This window comes from Parus major, unplaced genomic scaffold (assembly GCF_001522545.3).
Source record: "Parus major isolate Abel unplaced genomic scaffold, Parus_major1.1 Scaffold283, whole genome shotgun sequence".
NCBI classification, from domain to species: domain Eukaryota; kingdom Metazoa; phylum Chordata; class Aves; order Passeriformes; family Paridae; genus Parus; species Parus major.
In genome coordinates this window covers 68,279-83,229 of record NW_015379269.1, presented here as the reverse complement: position 1 = coordinate 83,229, position 14,951 = coordinate 68,279, and the positions used below count along the sequence as shown (strand labels likewise).

At 43.9% G+C, this 14,951-nt stretch overlaps 1 protein-coding gene across 1 annotated transcript in view; it reads right to left on the bottom strand.

Annotated features, from left to right (window-relative positions):
* The window catches only part of GALNT18 (polypeptide N-acetylgalactosaminyltransferase 18), a 115,581-nt gene that overhangs the window by 65,234 nt on the left and 35,396 nt on the right, over positions 1–14,951 (bottom strand). The window contains exons 3-5 of the mRNA XM_015615851.2: positions 5,865–6,048; positions 4,780–4,977; positions 1,697–1,811 (exon numbers count right to left, since the gene is read on the bottom strand). Of these exons, the coding sequence (XP_015471337.2) occupies positions 1,697–1,811; positions 4,780–4,977; positions 5,865–6,048 (497 nt within the window). The remainder of the gene's footprint in view (positions 1–1,696; positions 1,812–4,779; positions 4,978–5,864; positions 6,049–14,951) is intronic.

Here is a 14,951-nt window from a genome sequence, read left to right as displayed (position 1 = left end):
CCAGCCCAGCCTGGGTGTAGAACCTTTTGCTGATCTCCAAGCTGAACCTCCCCTGCCACAGCTCCAGGCCATCCCTCTGGTCCTGTCACTGCTCAGCAGTGAAGAGCTCAGTGCCTGCCCCTCGCCCTCCCCTCCTCAGGCTGCTCAACACCACAGTGAGCTCTCCCCTCACCCAGTCCCATCTTCTCATCTCGGACACTCTGAGGGCTGTGACAAGAGCTGGCAATAAACTGCTAAAAAATCTGTTTATTACAGCTCTGTAATTTGTTTTCATCCAGCCAGGACCACAGATCCAAGCCATTAAAGTCAGATAAGGCAGCATACACTGTGCTACCTTGCACTCTACAATCTGTTACAGACAAAAGGATTTTATGTAGGTCAGGCACTGCCTCCCTGCAGTCACAAAAAGCCATAAGGAAATCAGAGCAGTGTTGGGCCTTATTTCAGCCATCCAGCCTACTCCAAAATTTCAATTATGCAGAGATTGTGTCTCTCTGGCCTTGTCTATCAGCACACCCACAATCATCTCCTCCAAGGTCTGTACTGCAGACCAGACAGGGTACATCTCATGATGCACACCCAGAGAACACTCCTTGTTCTCACCAGGAAACAATAGGTTTTTGTCAGCTGGAAAAAGAGCAGAGAAAATCAAAGTGACATTAATTTTCAACTCATCGCAGCACTGAGCTGCAAAATAAGTTTTTGGGAAGAGAAGGCAGCTCTCTGGCCCTCACAGTGAGAAGAATGGTGTTTTTAAGAGAAGCAGTCTTGCATTTCTCTCTCCCTTCCCTTAAAAGAGTGCTCCAGTGTAGCTGAAAGGGGGTCTGTGCTTCACTTGGGCTGAAATAACTATATCTGACAGGGGGAAGAAAAAGAACTTCAAGAAACCAGAAGTAAAAATGAGTGGTTTCTGTTATATCTCAGGAGATAATTCTATATTCTTAGGGTAAGCTCCATTTTTTGCTATTGTCCAACAGCATGCTTTTATTCTGGCAACTAAAAGGTTCCAAACACAAAGTTACCTTCCCCTTACATTTCATAGGTTCAGAGTTTAGTTTTATAGCACACCACACCAGTTTTCATTACCATCATCTACCTAAGAATTCCACTCTTATCAAAACCCCGAGAGATTCTCAAAGGGAACAGAAAGGTGTTTAGCTGTGAGGAGACACAAATCACACACAACACTGCATTATAGTAAACAGGTGAAGAATGCACAGTGGAAAAAGAAAATATACACACTAATGCATTTTATGAATATCTTAATTCCCCTCCCTCTGGAGGGCAGCACAAATGCCTCTATATTCCACTTCGCTCCCCAGTGATTTTCCTAATTTAAATAAAGTCATCTAAAGTTTTTTTACCATCATACCTGAGAGAAACCATTCTCCTAACTGAGTCTGGGCTCACAGGTGAGCAGGGAGTTTTAGGTATCAACTCTGTAAAATTCTAGCTCTGAATTGAAAGAACAATCTGAAATTCTGTACTTCTACCCTTGTCCCAGACTGAGCTCTATAAAGAGAATTTTTGCTCCTTTTTTCCCACCACTCTCCTCCAATCTACATGTCTGCAGAACTGTGGATCTCCTTTTCATGCCATCACCCATGTTTTGGACTGCTTTAAGAAGTAAGCTGTATTTTAAATAATTAAAAAATATATTTTAAAGCCACAAGAATTGGCTGATTCTTCTCCTTACCCTGATTCCGAGCTCCACATTCTCTCCTCCGTACACTTCCATGCCTTCATCCAGCAATCCAATCTCCTGGAAGTATTCTCTGTCTACTATGAAGCATCCAATCAGTGCAGGGCTTCTGCAAGAATAAACCAGCAGCAACCAAAATTAGCAGATAAATGATAAATAATTTTATTACTCAGACACAGGTTGCATTTATCACTGTATTTATCACAGGTAAAATGGTGCAGCAAAACAGATTTTTAAGAACATATTTCTCACAGTTTTATTGAGCCTTGCCTTCCAATATTCTTAATTCTTAACTGAAATGAACACTATTGAAGGAAATTAGAGTCAAATTATTGGACATAAATATTCAGCAGAGCAGTCAGGATTCCAGAGCTCACAGTGCAAACCCAGGAGCCCCAGTTTTGTTTCTGAGGCTCCAGCCAGAGCAGCCTCTGTCCTTGCTAAATCCTCAAGTCTCTTGTCTGTGCCAGCTGCAAATGCTACCCACTGATGCACAGTTCTGTGTGTTTAGCCAAAAGCCAGGTTAGCTAGAGCTAAAAAACTTGTGTCTGTGAGCTTCCATGAAAAAACCAGATTATTTCTGGAATAGGACCATCTGAATAAGGGGTTTATGCTGCCTTTAGCAGCATAGTGCAACCTTAGTCCATTGTCCTGAGCCAGATTTAAACACATCACACAGCTTCACTGGAGCAGTAAACTCTATTCATGTCATCATCTGGACCAACCAATTTTTACTATACAGAACCAATTTTAATCAAGTAACAGAGGGTCCAATTTCACCTCTATGAGCTGCAGTGGAGAAGGATACAGAGTCATTTGGCCTTTTCATTTTTCTCCTACCTTATAATCCACGATTGCAAGAAACAAAAATGTCTTTTCAGATTATTATGCTGGTATCAGGCACTCTGGTAATGACAGGATATTAATTAGCAGTACAGCTTTTATTGAGAACTTTTTTATTTTAAAATTTACTGCTTTTATTGAGAACACTCAAGGTACAGCTAGTGCACACATCTGCCTTCCAAAAGACCATAGGCTGTCTAAATCACAAATTGTACAGTTCTATGGAAATCTATACATTAATCTATATATTAATGCCTCTAAGTGCTATAGTGCCTACTTTATAAAAATGAAAGACTGTTTCTGATGTAATTATTAATGAAGAAAATAGCAGCTAACAGCAGTATAAAAGTTATGCTTCTTTCATGGTGAAGTATTTCTCAGAGCACCTGTTTCCCTTTGCTGTAATTCTAAAAGCATAATGCAGGCATGATAGGAACCATCCACCAATACACATGGCTTTGTTTGTTGGTGTGTTTGTTTTAATTATCCAGCACACACAGGCAGCATATTGCACTGAATTAAAAAGCTGTGCCAGGGAAAGGGCTAGGGAACAAACCTGAAATTTATAAAGGACACTCACTCCCCTGTCCTCATACAGAACAGAGTTTGGGGGTTAAATGCAAAAGTACATTTGCTCATTACTCTGCATTTCAATACTTTTAATTTTAAAAATCCTAATAATTATTCTACATAATTAATCACAGGATCATAGGCTTGGGCTGGAAGGGAGTGTAAAGATCATCTCATCCCAAGCCCTGGCCATGAGCAGGTACATCTTCAAATAGATCAGGATGCTGAGAGCCCCATCCAGCCTGGCTGTGAACACTTCCATGGATGGGGCACCCACATCTTCCCTGGGCAGCCTCCTGCAGTGCCTCCCAGGACAGAACTTCATCCTAACACCCAACATAACCCTGCCCCCTGTCAGCTCAAAGCCATTCCCTCTTGTCCTACATCATTTTGTCCCTTACCAGCCTTCTCAGAACCACCTCTCAGGGTGTTCCAGCACCCTTCAGGCACTGGAAGGTTCTGGAAATCTCCCTGGAGCCTTTTCCTCTCCAGGCTGAACAAGCCCAACTCTCTCAACCTGTCTTCACAGGAACATTTTTACAGCATTAACAGAGTTCATTAACACCAATAACTGTTTCTAATGACATGGAAATTATCCCTTCTTACATTTGTCTGTGGCAAATCTGTTAAATTTTTATCTTCTGCTTTCCAGTTCCAGGTCCTGTTCATGGGTCAGTGCAGTTCAGAGAGTGTTAGACTGACAGGACCTGAGAAAAGTGCCTGTCTGTAAAGACAGAGCTGTTGGATGAAAAATAGCTGCCTGTGCTATTTGAGGTTCAGCTTTCCAGGTGGTGGGAACAGTGGGAAAGGAAACACAGTTCCTTTCTGCAGGGAGCCAGAGCACAGGTACCAGTCCTTGGGATGGATGTGTACCTACAACAAGAGCCTGCAATGCCAGCAGAGCTGCTGAGTGGGGTCAGAGGCCACAACTCCCCTCCCTGAGACACAGGTACTGCTCTGTTCCAGCCTAACAACACTCTGGGCATGTAGGAACATACAGACCCAGACAGACTGTCCCAAAGCAAGGACACGATGCAGCCTCTGCTGCCCATCAGTGACCAGGCACCCGCTGCCAGGACCCAGCACAGCTGTGCACCCACTGCAGAGAACACAGCTGTCACATCAGCTCCTGGAACTGCACAGAAAATGGAACTGCACAATGGAACTGCAAAGAAAACTCCATTCCTGGCCTTTAAACACTAAATTAGCAGGCAAGACATTTGGAGAAAGCAGTGCTGCTGAGCAGCCCTGCCTGCCATTCCACCTCGGCAGGAAACCTTTTAAAGAGACCTACTGAAAACAAGAGTTTCCTTTAAAACCCTTTTAAAGAGACCTACTGAAAACAAGAGTTTCCTTTAAAACCCTTTTAAAGAGACCTACTGAAAACAAGAGTTTCCTTTAAAACCCTTTTAAAGAGACCTACTGAAAACAAGAGTTTCCTTTAAAACCCTTTTAAAGAGACCTACTGGAAACAAGAGTTTCCTTTAAAACCCTTTTAAAGAGACCTACTGAAAACAAGAGTTTTCTTGATGACTGTGTAGGTGGCAAGGACAAAGCTGAAGAGGACAGCTCAAGGACACTGAGGAATTTGAACATTGCAGAGCTGAGCCCCCTGCCATGCCTCGGGGAGCAGTGGCAGTGACTGTAATTCAGGCCACTCTTACCTTATGGGAGCAGTTGTGTTCTCCAGTTTCCACCAGGACTTAGGAGGGTTCAGATAGCGGCACCACAGCTCCCAGTCAAACCCCTGTGCTGAGAGGGGATACTCCTCGATTTCAAAGTTATCGTACTTAATGTTATCAAATGATGGAGAAATGACTCTTCTTCTGTTTTCTTTGATCCTGCTGAGCACAGGTTCAGCCCTAAAAAAAAAAATAAACCAAAAAGAAATAGAATGTTAAGATTACATCAGTATGAGCATAGCACTGGTGGAGATCATAGAATAGTTTGGTTTGGAAGGAGCCTTTAAAGATTGTTTAGTCCAGCACCAAATAAACAATGCAGCTTATGCTGTATTTTTCAAAAAGAGCAGAGTCTAAAGCTGTGACCCATTCAGAGCCCTCTCTGCTTTGAGGTGGAGTTTTGACAGAGCAGGATTTGCCCCAGAATAACACAGTGCAACATTTTCTGTAGGATGCCCTGTTGTTAACCTTGATTTGAGCTGGAGGATGGAAGAAATGAGTATCTGCATATCACAGAGCATTTCTACCCTTAATACTGAGTAAGGACAACTTCAGGCTCTCAGCATTATCAAGGACATCAGGAGCAGAGTTAATAATAGATCTATCCTAGGGACAGAAGCTCCTGCCTTTTTACCAACATTTTTACTTAAGGAGTAAGGGAGATATTAAATCCAGACTGAACAAGTTAAAATACATTATTTTAGTTGTGTTTACTTTTGCAGAGTGGCCAAAATAACAGCTCTGTTAACACTGCAGAGCATGAAAGAAAGATAATATTTGTAATGAAAAGAAGATACATTCCCCTGGTGGGTGAAGGGCTCCATTACTGGAGGAGATTTTTAATGTCTGCAGTTTTCCAGTATGATTTAAATACACCATAATTAGATCAGCAGATACCATAAAAATGGATCTAGATCACATTACACAGCACAAACACGTTTTCCCTGCTTGTGCCCATGCCTGAACCTCCATGAAACAGCTCTGAGTTCTAACTCACCCTGTCAAGGCAAGAGGGATGGATGCCCGTGGGTGTGTGCCTGGCCAGGGGAAGGGAGGGAGGCACGTACCATCCCACGCTGAACTCCACGTGGGCGTCGAAGAGCGCGACGACGGGCGCCGTGGCCGCTCTCCAGCCGCTCACCCGGGCGCGGATCAGCCCCTCCTGCCTGCGGTGCCGCACGACCTTGATGAAACCGGGCTTGTGACCGTTCACCTCGTCCACGTACTGCTGCAGCCTCTCCTTCAGCTCCTCTGGGGAAGGGAAAGATCCAGGAGTTAGCACAGAGCCTCAGCCTGAGCAGAGGGAAAACTCTGCTCTTCCAGCAGAACTGGAGGGGCCTTCACAGCTACTCAGAATTCTCCAAGTCAGTCTAAAAGGAGGCCAACAAAAAGGAGAAGGACCATGAATTATAGAGCAATAAAGAAATCATACGTAACTATTTAGCCTATGTGACTGCCATCAGAATCCTGGCACTGTTTAACAATGACACCCCACATAATGAAGTGCCATAGCTACATAAGAGCATATTATATTACTGTAACAATAAACAAGGCACCTGTCTCATATTTCCAGGAAAAAAACAAAGCCTAAGTATTTTCCATGAATCTTCTCTACCAATATTTAATGAAAAAAAGAGAAGTAAGAATAAAATGCATTATTTTCCCTCTTTCCATTTTTCTTTCCAACTTTGATAACTGTTTTTGGTCTCTACTAAAAAGTTCAACAACTTTTGCTCTTAGAGCAAGGACCAGTAAAAGCTCTGGAGGAGAATCATTCCTAATTAAAAAATAATAACTCTTGGATCAACAGCTATTACATCTCTGATTTAAAGACCACTGCGTGAGAAAATACAGTATGTGGAGTATAAATATTGTGTTCTCAATTATTATTACCTGAAAGCACTGTTCACTTTATTCTTCATTAGCACTCCTGTGTTCTAATTACATTATGGTATCACTCAGAATTCTCTCTGGGACAATGAATTTCCTTTATTCTGAACCTCTCCACAAATCCAGGAATGTCTCTGCTGTGATGCAGAATTACACTCCTGTGGCTTGAATGCTCTTCTGGGCATTCTCAACCTGCATCACAGCTCAGAGCTGAGCTCTCCTCTCTGTGAAAACCTGAACAAGCCACTTCACTCCTGCCGAGGAACAGGTTCCCAGGGAAGTGGTCACTGAACCTGCCTGAGCTCAGGGAGTCTCTGGACAACCCTCAGGCACGTTCTCATGTGAATTCTGGGAGTCCTGCACTGAGCCCAGGAGGCTTCTCAAGCCATCAGCCTTCCAGCTCTGGGAGATGGTCACCTCAAACAGATCTGGGCAATGGGCATGCCAGAATGGCTAATGGCACAGGAAAATAAAAACAAGCACACACCAAACGTTCACCCTTGGAAAGGAGCTGGGTGTGTCTCTCTCGAGCTGCCAGAGGAACAGAGCTCACCAAGCACCAAGGCTCCCTTAATTCTTGCCTGTTTGTAACCTCTCAGACATCAGCAGGTGTGATGCTGCTGGCTCCTCAGCACTCTTCATGCCACCTTCCTTCCACTCAATGCACTCTGCATCAAATGAGAGAATGCCACAGAAAAGTCCTGGTACTTATAGCTTCTCAGAAAAACAAGAATTAAAAAGAAACAGTCTGCTGATCATGTCCATCACAACATGTAAACTGCAGCAATATTTTAGGAATTGACTGGATATATTCCCAGAATTCTTGGCATTACATTGCCAATATCTATTCAATTTGTTTGTGACTGGATCACGTGGAATAAACAATGTGAGCCACTTAGCACAGAGCACTCTTCTATTCTGTCTTAGACTTGCTGCTTATTGATCAGTACACTTCTTCTCCTTTATGAAGTAAAAAAAACCCACATTAATTGCAGTCATGCCTGTGCCAAACCGTATTTTCTTACTGCTCACCCCCTAACACAGAGATCTGTAGTGAGCACAGAACTATCAAACCAACCACTAGCTAACAGCATGTTACACTGAAATGAAGACATTTCTGTTACTGTAATTCTATGCACCTAAAAATAGTACAAACCCATTCTGTATTCCCAAAATGCAGCCCTGCAGAGGCTGGGTATCAAAACACGAAGATCAAAGCTTTGTTCTTGGTGCAAGTGGCTGCTCCCAGTTTGCAATCCCAGGAAGCTTTATCTGCCACAACAATGCAGCATCACCACTGAGGATAAAGCATGTGAAAGGAAAGCAGAGTCACTCTAACCAAGGACTCAAAAGGCAGTGACAGAGTCATTGTTCTCTCAGTCACTCCCTTTCAGTAAGTGGGCAATTCTTACTCCTGCCTTACACCTTTCCTAATGTGGGCTGACTTTAGAAGCCAGAGTAAACACAAAATCTATTCCACAGCTTGCTGTGGAATGGAAAGAGAGGGAAATGGAGCAGACCCCAAACCTTGGCTTGCCACCAGCATGACTTCAGCTGCACATCAGGGCTGTGACATTTACCAGGCAGCACACGCTTCTGGTTTTCTGGTTACATTGCAGCTCTGTGCAAATGGCCTGGGAGCATCTCAGGGGAACCCTGGAGGTTTACCCATGGTCAGTCAGCTTGTAGGAACCATTCCCTGGCCTTCAGGATCACCTCAGGTGGCTGAGGAAGCTGCTGCTTTTTCCTGAGTCCTCAACACTGGCCCACAAGCAGGGACATACTCTGCAGCATGTGCTCAGGAGACACAGCAGTATTTTGCAGTCAGGCTCTTTCTGGCCTTTCTTACCTAAACCAGATCAGCTCTGCTCTGCAAAGGCAGAGTGCTGAGCAGAGCATCATGTGCACCCTTTGTCTTACAAGACCTATTGGGCAGATTCTCCCAGAAGAAAATACAAGGCTATGAAGAAATGGATCATTTTCACTCAGCCACGAAACAGAGAAGACAAGGTAATGAATTTTAGAAAGTCACAATTTTGGAAAACACTTTAAAGATGCCCTAGCAAAAGAATTGAGTCAGTATTTTCCCCATGCATTCCATGTCTTGCTGGGTTTTACATGAGGAATCTGAGTTCAATTGTATTTGACAGTTTTAGAGCACCCAGCCCAAGTGGCCTGAATGATGGGACTCTCCCCCCAGAATTATTCATTCGCTTTGCTATGGCACCAATGGTCTTCAGCAATATCATTTTAACCCATGTTCTTTTTTTTTTTTCCCATTTCAAGATATGTTGCCTGAATAATAAACAGCCTTTTTCATTAATTATTGTGCTTCACAGCTTTATGCCACCACAGGGAGAAGACGGGGAATAAGCAAATGTGTCATCTTCAATACCCTGTTGATTCAGTGTCTAATTATGGAAACAAACAGGCTTATAAAGATAGATGCATTTGCCTTTCAGCGCAGAATCTCTCAAATAAGGCCTCAATTTCACCAAGCTGAATGAGGCTCTGCAATTGGAATGAAAGAGCAGCCCTGCATGGAGTGGGAAAATGGCACTTGGAAATGTTGCACTCGACCACCTGTCTCTGTATGGTACAGATGTCTGGAGAGCACAGCACCACTCTCCTCACAAATGTAGAAAACATAATTAGCGTGCCATAATTATGTTTAATATTAACATAATTAAGTTCAAACTCTTCTAAGAGGTTGTTTGTTTATTTTTAACAAATTGACAAAGATTTTGTTTGTCAAGTTCCCCTACTCAGTAAGACAAAGCATTGCTAAAGGATTCACACAACTTTGCCATCTTAGGAAACAGCAGAAGCTGGACAGGATGGAGCAAGAGGATGAGGAGTCAGAAGGCACCAGCCACCCCATTTTCTCAAAAGGAGAACCTCCTGTAGATTGTGTTTTCCATCCAGCAGCATGAGGTGGGCTGTGTCCTGTAACCTGTGTCCCCCCTGCCCTGAGCAGTGAGCGGGCTCAGCGCTGTCAGACACCTCAGCCCCTCACCCCAGCATCCTCCAGCAACTGCAGCTCTGCCCCCAGACTTCAAATGTCTCACTGACACAAACAGCCTGCCATAAATAGCAGGGAGAGGGACCTTAAAGAACAGCCAATTCAGGCTGCCTTCCAGTAACTTTCATCCTTTAACATACTCCCACTCGGAGTGCTTGACTGAACAACCACATTTATGAAGCCCCACACCATGCCTGGCTGAGACATGAGTTTTACTGACCTTCTTCTCAGCTCTAAGTTTGCCCACAGGGCTAAAATAACAAATACATAAATAAAATAACAATGATAACACTCTGCATTTTCTCAGGCCTAAGAGTTCCTGCTGACTTTGGCCCAGCAATGCATGCTGCATGTTACTGCCATCTCTCCAAACCTTCTGCTTTTCCTTTAGGGAAGTATTTCCCTCCATGCCAAAGGCCTGGGAATTACCATGTCCCTCTTTACCTTGGCCCTTGGCACAAACACGGCTTCTTTTACTGTGAAGGGGAAGAATCACTTTTCAATACAGAACTGGGTTTAAATTAACAATTGGTCTCCTTGTGCCAAACACAGTGGATTGACATGTTATCTGAAAGGGGTAAAACCCTGCCAGTCATTATTTTACCTCTGGGTGGTCACTGAGCTGCCTGAAGGCACACTCTGGTCCCCAGGTAAAGAAAAGCTTTGGGTATTTCCTTGGATGGTAAAGGACACTTTTAAAGGCAAACCATCACAGCACCTGCAAGAATACAGCAGGAGCTCATGCCTGCACTTGGAGCCAAGAGCCCACTGGTCAGCCTGCTCCTGGCAAGGGTCCCAGAGCCTTCCTGAGCTCCCTGAGCAGGTCAGAACAGGAGCCTGCCCTGCAGGGAGGCAGCACCGACACCTGCACAGCTCGAGAAGCCATTCCAGCACCGGGGCTGCTGCCACACTGATGCTCCACACTGGGAACATCTGTCTGACCAGAACATCTCACTTCTATGGGAAACACCAGTAAACTGGCAAAATGACAGAATTCACACAAGACAATTCATTTTAAACCAAGATTTTTCCATCTTTACGCAATTAATTCTGGTTCTAAGTCCTAGGAACAGGAAGAGCTGCTTTTCCAGCTTTAACATGTATTAATGGAGCTAACTTTCTGGCAAATAAAGGAAGCCTGTTGGAACAGGTTTGCTGCAAAACCCCTCCTCTCTTCCCCCTAAGTCCCTCTATAGGCAACCAACCTGAATTCATGTAATAACTTGAATTCATGGCAGCAGCTGGGCTTAGAAGAGAACCTGTGTTTTGCTGCACTTTATCTAATAGGAAATGTGGATTGTGTCACTTATTTCGTATGCAGCTCAGTGCTTCATCATTTTTATTTTTCTTACCTCTGGTCCCTTATCTTTCATGCTCAAGTGATCACCTCTCATCTCTGTAGTAGCAGCAGATAATTCCAAATGGAAAATATTTATAACCAGACCGAGGCATGTCATTTGTAATGCACATGTGTACAGAGAATGTCTGCAGCAGAGGGTAACAATGCTCAAGCAGATAAGGAGGGCCTGCTGTGCACACGTATTTAATAACCCTGTGTTATCAGGTAATAGATAAACCCCCCAGGGGAAATCACCAGCGTGATGCAAGGCATTGATCTGGACAGACATCAGAAACAAAAAGGCAGTGCAAGCCTTCTCCTCAGCTCCCATACCCAACCTGCACACTTGACAGAGATGCATAGTCTAATCTCACAAGTTCAGGCTATCCACATGTAAAGACAGAGAGTGTAATGAACTTTCACAGCCACAACCTCTGCATTCAGCAAGCCAAAGTCCCAGCTGCTGTCAGAGCTCCTCAGGTCTATTGGGATAAATTGCCTACAACAATCAGCTCACATCTTGGATGTGAGGCCAAGGGTTTCTTTAGCACATGAACAGCACCTTTCTCCCACAGCAAAGGCAGGGAAAGGAAATGCATTTCCCCTCTTACACACACACACATTCTTTTAATTGCCCAGGAGAATCTGTACAGAGGAGGGGGAAGTTTTCAACAGGGGCTGCATTCTCAGCTCCTTCACAAACATCTTCTCTCTGGGCAGGAGCCCAGCTGGGCACTGCACTGAATCCTGCTGCAAGATCCTGAGAATCCAACAGCAAAAGGACACAGCAAATAAATCCACTTCAAACCAGCAATTAAAGAGCTTCCAACAACAAACAGCCTTTGCAGAAGAAACCTGTGCCAGCACCTCTTCCTCGAGCTCTCTAGCAGACATGTTCACTACTTAGGTTCATTTTGGTTTTTTTCTAAATGATGTAAACTTCCAATCCCAGCCACGAAAATGGGATACCACACTTCAGATCATTGTCCTACACAGAAATATTGCTGTGCCTTAATAAATCCTGGAAGTATGGAAAGAACTATGAAAATTATCTTTTGGAAACTCTGACAGGTCAACACTGTTATGGAAGAGGGGGATACAGAAAAAATAAATATTACAGCTGTTATTTTTTGTTACTATTAATCTTCTGGGGTGATGTCTTTATTGCAAGGGCTGTAAAGTCCTTTTTATTTCTCTTCTATTATTTATTGAGCGTTGTTTGAAGACAGCACTCGATTCCTGTGAGGTGCATCCCATCTTAGGGATCACCCAGCCCACATTCTAGCAGCAGTCTCCCAACACTTTCCAAGACAGAGACATAAACTGAGATGCCAGATGAATCTCCAAGGTGACACCAGAAGCTGCAGAAGGGGAGGGATAGAACCTGGAGCTCCCAAATCCCAGGGCTGCACATTATCATCACACAATTTCCTTGGGGCTGTGATCCTGTGTTTTGAGCCCTGAGAACTCTGATCCAGAGCAGATCCAAGGGCTCTCCCACATCCCTGTGCCAGGATTAAGAGGAGCTGGTATTTGGGATCTTGCTAATGTCAACAGAAATGCATTACCCCAGAAGAGTGAACACTGCCTGTCCATCCCAGCACCAACATGAGACTCACATGCTTGTGTCTCCTCTCAGGTGAACACTGCTGCTCTTTAGGAGGCAAGACAGGACTAACACAAAGGCCAAAAGTGTCTTTTCCCAGTCAGGTGTGCACGTGTGGACCCTGCAAACACAGCTCAACACGGAGCAGGGACGTGCCAAGCGCTGCCCCAGCTCTCACCTCTCCCCTCAGGGCTGCACCTGGAGCCCCAGAAAGGCTCTTCATTCTCAAAGTGCCTTTAAATACAGAGTTTAAATAACTGTATAAACTTGATGGCTCCATGGGAGGTACAGATTGCCTGGATGAGTCTCAGAGGAATGCTGTCCCACTCCAGCATTCAGTGATGGCAGCAGGAGCCATCATCATGTCTGAAATCAGACACTGGCACACCTGAGGCCAGAATCACTTCTGTGTGCATTTGGGTACAACAGTTTTAGTCACAGGCTGCAGAGTGAGAGGCACAGCAAGCACCAAGAGCATGCATTAGAGCTGACACATTAATAAAATGTAATATAATATAATAACATAATAACCTCAGCCAAAATTCTGAGTTCATCATTTCATTCCTTGGTGTTCCTGGATTAATCTGTAAAATGACCTTTAAATGTTAAAAGAAATGCTCGAGAAATGCATTCTAGTCCAGGCTCTTTCCAGTAATCCAAATGGCACTTTGGCTTTTTTCCAATACACAGCATTTAATTCTAATCTATTTCTTGGATGTGTGGGGAAAATCACTATTCAGAAAAGAAACTAAATGCCTGAACAGAGCCAGATCAGATTGTATAAATCAAGAAAAATACAATCTATAGAGCACATTAGGAACCTCTGTACTTTCATAACAGTAAGATGCAGCAAGCTGCTCACTCTACTGTAAACTTGATAAATAATCATAATCATGACTCCAAGAAGCAGCGTGGCACTTCATGTTGTGATAACAGATTCATAAGGAAAAAAAAACCCTGCCAATTCAAACACACTAATCCAAGTGTAACTACTTCATTTCTGGAGTGGATTCTGAGGAAATTAGTCACATAAGTTGCATTAAAAATGGAATATGCAAATACTCAGTTAGAACTGGAGGAAACAGAGCTGCTAATATTCCACTCTGGATCAAACCTCTCTCTGAGAGCAGGACTCTAAAAGGAAGAGGAAACAGAAAGCAATCACCAAATACCTGTGGGAAAGGGCCCTGTGCAATCCAATCCCTTACTCAAAACAAGTGCAAGTAAACAAAATGAGCTCATAGTCACAGTTAAATGATTATTTAAAAGAATGACACAGAGCACTAAAAGGTTTTGATTTGACTAAATAGGACTTAGCCTTGCATGCCAGAAATTATCATTTATGTTTGTTGCATAGAATCCCTTCCCTGGGAGCAAACCAACATGCACAAAACCTGATGATGCCATGAAAGCATTCTCTAGGGTCAGGACAGCAATAACACTATTTCACTGTGCCTTCTTCTTTAACCTTGCCCAAATGTAGAGATACAATTGGTAACTTTTTATTTTGACTGAACTGTAGTACCAGACAATTCCTACACATCAAATGCAAACTGCTCTCCATGCTTTCCATATTCCAGGCCAGAAAGGTTGATTTCTGGGCCACCTGGGATCATGTTGTGTGTGAGCTGTTATTATTTTCTCCTTTCAAAGGCTGCCTGCAGAAGAATGCAATTCACACAGCAATAGCAATACAGCACCCAACCCACCAGGGAGAAACACAGGGGGATCTTTTCAGCAGATGGGATTAGTTCCCAAAAAGACTTGTTTTTGCATCAGCAGAGCTGCAGTCACACACAATGTTTCTCAGAATAAAAATAAGATCAAATGATCCCAATATGAGCAAATGTGGCTGTTATTCTAATAGCCAAAACATCTCTGGCAACAGAGCCAGAGCAGACCAGGTAATACCCCCTGCAGGTAAATACTTCACATGGAAACACTGGAGTCACTGAAGAAGTGAGAACTTCTCAGGAAACAATGTTCTGTGTCCAGAGCCCAAATGCAACATCACACACAGTGTCACTGGAACTGCAAGTTAAAGTCACACCTCTTCAGAGCCAGCTCTCACACATCCTCTTATTTACCATGCAGTCCTGAAAAATTCTGCCAAACACAATTTATTACCTGCAGAGCCATCAAGTCCTGCTCACCTGGCACAAAGGGAAGGAGCAGGACCTGGCCCATCAGCTGAAGAGCTTCCTTCAGGGAGCACTTCCACTGCCCCCTCCGAGAAACAGCACCCCAGGGACACTGCCAGGCTCGGCTGGGACAGCCTGGGAGGCACCTCCTGTGCT